Source organism: Rhinichthys klamathensis, unplaced genomic scaffold (assembly GCF_029890125.1).
Source record: "Rhinichthys klamathensis goyatoka isolate OS25496 unplaced genomic scaffold, OSU_Roscu_1.1 h1tg000314l_1, whole genome shotgun sequence".
NCBI lineage: Eukaryota > Metazoa > Chordata > Actinopteri > Cypriniformes > Leuciscidae > Rhinichthys > Rhinichthys klamathensis.
Window position 1 is genome coordinate 243,570 of NW_026606832.1, and position 8,931 is coordinate 252,500.

The 8,931-nt window shown below is 38.7% G+C and overlaps 1 protein-coding gene across 2 annotated transcripts in view; it reads right to left on the bottom strand.

The window, feature by feature from the left end:
* msi2a (musashi RNA-binding protein 2a) overlaps positions 1-8,931 on the bottom strand; it is a 173,634-nt gene that overhangs the window by 36,499 nt on the left and 128,204 nt on the right. For both annotated transcript variants that reach the window (XM_056271315.1, XM_056271316.1), the window contains exon 8: positions 3,194-3,276. In XM_056271315.1, the coding sequence (XP_056127290.1) occupies positions 3,194-3,276 (83 nt within the window). The remainder of the gene's footprint in view (positions 1-3,193; positions 3,277-8,931) is intronic.

Here is an 8,931-nt window from a genome sequence, read left to right on the forward strand (position 1 = left end):
AAACAGGTTCACCATCATCACATGGCATGTGTGCTGCAGTAGACACGAGGAGTCTCTGGGTCAGGGAGAAGTTTGCATCTCTGTAAATAACATCTAATTATTGGAAGCTTGAGGGACTGTGGTGGTTTTGGGGTGTTTAAGGGCTGTGTGGGATTATTATATTTTGATAATATTTAATATACAGTATGAAAAACGGATATTAATTTTGAGATTTGTTAATGCACAATAAAATATCCAATACCTTCCGATAACCAATCAATTAAAAAATAAATAAATCTTGTCCGATAACCAATGATACTGATATACTGTTCATCTTTACAAATGATAGAAAATAAAAAACAATTATTTGTTTATAACCTAATTAATATTCACAAGCAAACAGCCCATCTGAGCAAATAATGCCCATGCATGTGATGGTAGAAATGTCAACCTGTAGAGATTCTGATATTTTTTAAGTTAGTTTTAATGACCCATACCCTGATTCAAGCTTTTGATCACACCGCTAGCCTCTAAGGTAGTGTACTCTGGTTCAGACCAAGAAATCAAACCAAGTGTGAAAACAGCCTCAACCTCATGTGTAGCTCCACTGGTCGGCAAAAGTGCAAAGCAAGAAAGCAATCAGGTCTCGTCATTTCCAATAAACAAACAGCCCTTTCTACCATTACAGTTATTTACCTTATATTAACGCTCTGTGCTGTTCTTATACAGTCACAGTGAATGGACGACAGGAGAGACAATCAGAACAGAAATGAAAGGTTGCGCTGCCCTCTGCACAATAGAACCACATGATGGACTATCACTGGAAAATCGATCGCATGGCTCCGCGCTCACGGATCTGTCCCTGGGCTCAGGAACAACCTGTCTGTGACGGAAGATCTTGAGGGGTTTGATCCTCTGCTCCTGATATTCTGTGCTACCCCACAGGTGTCCCATGAGCCTAGCGTACGCATGGACGGCATGCACACGACTCCTGTCAATCACAGCAGAGAGAGCAAGGGGCCGTTCCTCTGCATGTAAAACACATTCCTATCAACTCATGCTTTCTGCCCAGTCAGCCATATATTTGTACACACTTTTCTACAAAATATTTATATTACAATTTAAATTATATTTAATATTTCAAAAGTCTCCTATGCTCACTGAGGCTGCATTTATTTGATTATAAATAAAGTAAAAACAGAAATATTGCGAAATATTACAATTTAAAATAAATAGAAAGTGGTTTCTTTTTTAATATCTTTTTAATTTGAATTTATTCCTGTGATGGCAAAACTGAATTTTCAGCATCGTTCCTCCAGTCTTCAGTGTCACATGATCCTTTGGAAATCATAGGAATATCCTGATTTGGTGCTCAAAAAAAAACCTTTCTTATTGTGTGCTTAGTTGTGCTGCTTAATGTTTTTGTGGAAACCGTGATACTTATTTAGGATACTTTGAATAGAAAGTTCAAAAGTACAACATTTATTTGAAACAGAAATCTTTTTTTTTTTTTATCTTAAAGAAAGAATTTCTTTTTTAAAAAAGTCCTACTGACCCCGAACTTTTGATTGGTAGAGTATTTAAAATAACTGTTTTTACTGTTGTAACAATTTTTTTTAGTTAAATATAATATTAAATTGTTTACAAAAGATTCTCAACTAGGTTCACATATTGCATCTGGCCAAAAAGTGCCAACTTATACAGAAAGGTTTTGTCTTAAATGTAAATTTTATGTGACATTTAAGGTGGGTAAATGAACTCTGCATAGAGAGAATGAAAATACTGGATATTTAGCATTTAAAAACAAACAAACATTTGAAGCCATGAATCTGGCACACTTTGACAAATCAAGTAACTATGCAATACACATCAGATGCTGCACATACAGTCTATGGGTGGCCTATATGAGGCTGAGACTAGGGCTGAATCCGAAATCGCCCCCTAAACCCTCAATCCCTATTCCCTACATTAGTCCACTAATACAGTTCACTTAAAGAAGTGAATGAAAAAGAGGGAGCAAATTCGGACGGTTGTTGAGTGTACATTGGTGTACACTCGTTTATGCGGTGCAATGTGGGATTGAAAGAGTCCACTTAATAACGTCCACTATGGTTTCGGACACCACTACAAATGGATGTCCCCTCGAATAATGCCCAATATGAGGGTATGGGGGGCGATTTCGGATTCAGCCCAGGTCTTTTCCCACCTGATTCCAAGAAGAAACATTTATTTGCAAGCTGAAAGTTAACATTGGCACAGCAGTCCCGTGTGCTGGTTCTGCCCAATAATGGGGGGCCTGTGGGGTGATAATCCTTATTTAATGAACTCAACGGGTGCGTTTCAATCAGCTCCCTAGCTCCCTAGGTCGAGAATCAGTATATCGTATACACGATTTCATGCACCGGAAAGGACCCTGGCTCACTACACATTGGGTCACTGATTTGTTGTATGATGTCACAACTGGTATTTATGAACAACAGCAGAACTGATATCTTTCTGACGTTTTTTCATGTTGTTTTTAAAGTACATTATGGTACATACTGTAATTTGCAAGTTACATATGCCTGCAACATTTCAGTCGTAAAAAAAAAAACATGTATACATTTCTGCTAGATTGTGTTCACTACCAGTGTAGCGATGTATGTTTATAATGAAATATAATGAAAAATGTTTTTATTTTATACCTGTTGCATATCATTATGTGTGATGAGTTGGTTTGCGTGATTTGTTTCACACTTCAGAAATTACGTAAGGGGAAAAAGGTGAGCACTGTTGCGTCCTGATTTTCTTGGTGCCTTGTGGGACTTTTTAGTGAGCGAATGTTTCAGTGCACTAGAAGGATTTTGCGATTAAGGCAGCCTTTAAAATGGCCAATTCCCTGATCAGTGCCCTGACTACTGAACTAGGGAGCGGATTGACACCCCCCCAAAATGTACAGTTACCTTTCGTCCTCTCTGTCTCTCTCTTTAGCCCCATCAGTCATGATGCAAGCATTTATATATGAAGGGAAGAGGGGAAAGTTTCTGACTCTTGTTGACTGATCAAAATGTTTTCACACACACAATTTCACGCTTTCTGGCCACTGCCCAACACTTCACACTGTTTACACACTCACAGAACTTACCACCGCATGCTGTTGAGATTCTGCTAAATGGGAACTAAAATATTAATTCCACAATCACCTTCAGAAATTGAAAACGGGTAGAGCACTTACCATTTTATTATTGATTTCGTGAAAATGAATTTCACAGACTTTCTCTACAATGTCTTCATTCTCAAAAGTTACGAAGCCGAAGCCTGTGAAAAGAGACAGAAACAGAGGAAGAGTCAGTCGTGCACCTTTTGAACTCAAACTCTGACAGATTTCTGCCTCCGTCAGAGGAGAGAGCGTGGGGAGTTCAGATCTGAACGGACATTGTCTTTTTAAAAGCCGAGCGCTGATGAAATCTCTCTAGCGACTGGGCGGACGAGGGGGAAATCGGACAGCAGAAAAGCACAAAGACTGTTAATGAGATTCATGGAGCCACATCTGAATTTCATTAAATGCGTTCTGCGGTGCCTTCATTGAAATTTCACCGTATAACAAGCTCCCGTTTTAATGTAAATGCGGGGCTGGAGATCCCTGAATCCATCTCTGACCGTGGGATTGTCTTCTTTTTTCATATTTATGAAATAAGAAGTTTAACCCGTTCAGATCATCCGGGCTTAACAAGGATCTGTCTGCGCTTTCATTATAATGAGAGCCGTCGGATCTGCCGCTCACGAGGGAAAATGATTTTCTATTCCTGGGTGTTAAGAGGAGGCCAACGGTGAAAACACAAAGGAAAACAACCCAGAGAGGAAGATAAACACTTTATTCACTGTTTGTTTATAAAGACAGGATGCTCTTTCAGTCGCACAACACACAAACACCATTCTGATCATTTCACAAGAGCTGTGTGCTAGAAAGACTCGCAGAAAAGTGGAGGATTGATTGAACGAGGCGGCATAAAGTGTGTTCAGATGCTGCTAATGGCTGGTGTTAGTCAGACCTTTAATGAATCATGTGCTTTCTTCATACTGTACATATTCACACCCAAACAACTGTGACAAGTTATTGTGCTATCAAATATGCTATTTCTAAATCATGGGGTGAAAAAAATACAATTTGTCAACTGTTTCTCCAAGAGAGAATATTAAGAACTTTGCAGTATCCTGGCTCTCTTTATACAGATATATATATATATATATATATATATATATACACACACACACACACAATTCTATATACAAGTCATATTTCAAAGGCTGCGTGTGCTGCATTTTGTCCTGACCCTAAATCTTATCTCCACCTTTTAAAAGATGAAAGACCTATGTAGGGCTATTCTCTCCTCCAGTGGTATGCTGGGCGTCAAAATAAAAGCATGGAGTCAAAGGTCAAGCACAGTAGACCATAGCAGCATGTGGAACACTCCAGAGATATAAGAAGATAACAGACCTTACGAGACAATCGGAAAAACACACACTACTAGAAAGAGAGATATGCAGTGTGACAACACACTCCTAACACAGGACTTTAATATAGTGTTTGATGATTCTGAAATGGCCTTCACATTTTATATGCAAAGAGGTTAGCCAATCACAGCAGAGCTCATTTGCATACAGAAGCTGTAAGTTACATTTACAATGACAAGGATCACTTGAGATTGTGTTGGTTGCACTGCAGTATGCAACTTTAAAGGAAGCGGATCACACACACACACATCACTCCTCATTTGCATAAAGTTGAACTTTGCCTTAAATCGCCAACTCTTATAGAAAATTACAAATGACTTTAGGTTTCTACAAATTGCTTTCAGTATGAACATCCATCTCTGTTCGTTGTCTGCTCTTGTAGAAGCAGCTTTGGTCTGTTTGCTAGTATTGAGAGCAGTAGTGTGTGTGTGTGTGTGTGTGTTGCCTGGAGGGTGATCTTAAAAACGAAGAAGATAAGACTGCTGACAAATCAGATATCAGGAGCCATTTGTCTCTGCAGATTTCAGACGAAGAAACACGCATACACCTGTGCTCTCTAGAGAACTCTTACGTCACTGTGTGACCACAACACACAGGCGCTACTAAATCTGGACAAGCTCCCGGGCTTCATCGCATCATGCTATTCCATCAGGAGTCTGAAGGGGGCAGTGCTGTGATAACTGAGTCTCTGGCTCTGGGACAGTCTGACCTCTGTGTTAACAAAACACCCACTCACTTTCACACACTCACAATCATGTGAACACACACACACACCGCAGAGTCTCGTCCAAGTCTCAGCACACCCTGAATAGCCAACACTTTAGAGAGGAAACATATGCTCATCTCAGCTGAGTGTGGCGCGTGCTGTGTTCCCTGGTGTGGCAGCTCCCAGAGCTTCATTCGCTCAGACAGATGTGAGAGGATCTGAAAAAGAATTGGGGATGATGTCTCTGTTTTACTTAATGATGATGCAAACTCATCCTGCTATGGGACGAAACAAGACACGAGTTATGCTCTCTCTCTAGTGTCAAACATGTAGAGACTAGTCTCAGCTTCAGATTTGGATTGTCTGATACATAATGCGCACAAAAAAACAACTCAAATCTGCTCGACACCAAATATCAGAAAGAATTTTGAGGTGCACAAAAGCAAGTAAACAGGACATGTCTAAACTAAATTCTCCTTTGGTTTTAGAGGCATGTTTGAAATAATTCTGACTTTGGGGTGGAAATTCTGACCCCAACGACTACATGCATTTTCCAATTATGTGTTTGCTGTAGTTTATAGGGATGCATGATATATAACTTTATGATTATCGGAATTTTTTCTAAACATATTGTTTTGGTCCATAATGGATACATATTGGTCAATATCAAGATCAGATCAGAATATTGTACATGCTCATTTCAGTGTTATTTTAGTATTATTTACATACAGTACTATCATAGTATTTATGAATATTTTGAATTGGTGTTAATTTTGTATAGTTTGTCATTGTTACATGCCTTTACAAAATGTCAAAATTAATATTTTTCATACTGTATGAAATTTTTTGTGATGCCTTAATACATTTGTAGCATTTACAATGACAGAAATTAATTTTAGTGTAAAATATTTCATTTAGACAAATTTTGATTGAATGTATCAGTGATTTACATCAATAATTAATGCATCAGTATCAGACATCCCTCCTGAAACAGCAGCAGGCTTAACTGCAATAATTTCATCTCAGACCGTGGTCAGTTTGGTTTAAGTAGCTCTCGTTACAGGACAGAGGATGCTAATGATTTCTCCACATGCAGTGTAACATTAGACGGCTCGTCCTGTGTGTGTAATGGATCTCCATACCAGTGATTATTAGATTTCTCTGCCCCTCATCTGACTATACTTACACCTGTGTGTTTTTGTTTTCGTCACTCTGATGTGCTTTAACAGATTTATCAGTTTTTTGTATCTCAATGAGCACACTGGCCAACGTATGTGCGTTTCTGTAAATGTTCTTGGGGGGATATTTAGCATTTAGCTCAATTTAAAAATCCCCAGATGAGGGAGAGAGCGGGAGAAAGTCAACGTTTTCAAATGGAGTCTGACAGCGCATGAACTTTAACTGCTGCCGCTTTCTCTCTGCCTCATCTTATGTGAGCAAATGATGGTCTTCTGGAACTTTCTCTCTGATGTGCTCTACTTTAAACACGTCTAACCGCCGCCAGCACAATCTGCTTTTATGCAAAGATCACTTAATGTCTCATTGATTTCGCATTTTAATGGATTTAGCGCTGCGTGGTGAGGAGGAAACCTGGTAACCCGAGAGAGTGTGAGGTGCATGTTAGTCAGAGTGGCGCTCTGCAAACGGCTGCAAACACCTCTCGCCACCTGCACCAGCGGACACTGAGTGCTGGAGTCAAAGCAGATTGCCTAAGGTGAAGAGAAAGTTTCAAAGAGAAAGAGAGAGAGGTGTTGATTGTCCTCAGAGCCGCAGGGACGCTGTTTGTCTTAATAACCGTGGATAGCTGGTGCTTTAGCCATCTGCTGTGCTGAAAAGGCCCTGGGGGGAGGGGGGGTGAGCGCGGCTGAAGTCATGGAGGTCATACTGCAGGACTGAGGGGTCAACAACACTGAGGACAGAGCAGATCTGGTGTTAAGTTTCGTTTTAAACCACACACACTAATGCAGGAGGACATTTGAGACACTGTCTGCATACTCTGACAGAGCCAATCTTAAAGCATGGTCCACTTTGCAGCTCATTCTGGCCAAGAACTGCCGTCTTATGACATGTGAAATGATAGACTGCAGTTCATTATTAAAATTTGTCAAATTTTACAAACTAAAATTCATTTAAATGCTACAAGTGAATTTAGGAATCACACCATTGGGACTCCTTCTGCCGGTTACACTGCTACAGCAGTAGGTGGCGACAAGTAACTGTGTTTGTCAGTGAGTTACTGAGTTACTGAGTCATTCATTCAAGCAATTTGTTCAAAAACAGATTTTTTTATAAACGAAATAATTGACTGCCTTTAAGTCATTTAATCATACACGCACGATTTGTTTAAAGACAATGATTCATTCTGAAATTAAACAAGTGACTTGGTGCGTCTCAATCAGCACCCTAGCTTCCTATAGGGCTTAAAACAATATAGTGTACACAAATTCGGCCACTGGTAAGGACAGTAAGGACCCAGGGTCAGTACATAATGGGACACTGATGACTATTTCCGGCGACATGAAAACGTCTAATAATTCAACATCACTACTGGTATTTATGAACAACAGCACAACTGATATATATTTTTTTAATGTTATTTAAAATACATTATGAAAAATGTTTTTTTTTTTTTACATATACGTGCAACATTTCAGCCATAAATAAATTATAAATGTTAGCTAGATTATATTATTTACCCGTCTAACAATGTACAGTATATTTATCTGAAAAAGGAATATTTCGCAAAACTGCAATGGAAACAGGTTTTGCGCATTTACAGTCAGCTGACTTAGAGAAGACGCGGGGATAATAATAATAATAATAATTATCATCATTATTATAACATTTATTAGGCTACATATGTAGAAGACGCTTATCAAAAAAAAGGAACAAAGCAATTCGTCACATATCATTCACAATACAGGGCTAAGATGATCACAAATAGGCTAAACAAGATTTTGACGCATATCCAAGTGTGTGTGCGGAATGTGGAGCGCGCACTGGATGGCACGGAGGCGCGGGCGCGAACACTTGCATTTTCCTATCAACAGTGGAAACAACTTAAAATAGGCTAGCCTACTCTATCATTTCTGGTCATACAGAAAATAATAATACATTATTCACAAATACTTTTATTTGTGTACACTCACAATAACAAGAAAACGTTGTGCTTTTGTAAAATAAAATAAAACAATCAGGGGCGCTTCATGGTCTCCGTGAACTGAAGCGCTAGAACTAAAACAAAATAGCTAAAGCTTGAAATGTCCACTTTAAAACGAACAAATTCGAATCGAAAGCTAATACCTTCTGATTATGTAATCCGTATGAAAGGTGCATTTCTCTCTAAAGGTGCATCCGCCTTACAGCGGAGATGTTTTAGCCGACACTGATTTTTTATTAATAAACAATTAAAATGCCTTGTTATTTTTTCAGACACATTTATTAATTATTATAGCCTATAACTCACCTATAAATCACCTTTCTGTAGCCTGTGGTTATATGGCTCTTCTCAATCAGCACTGCGGGAAAAATATCATTTCCAGGTTCTAATTTGGCCTTAGAAAACCAGTTAAATCTACTTTTTTTTTTCATATTAATTTGTCAATATTTTAAATGTTTAATAAAGGGGCAAAAAGTCATAAACAAAAATCGGAAAATTCGTCCATATTATTTATTTTTGCGCAGCATTTGGTGTGTAGCAGTTCAAATAAAATTTTTGGTGTTCGACTTTGCGTTTTAAAAATACAACCGTT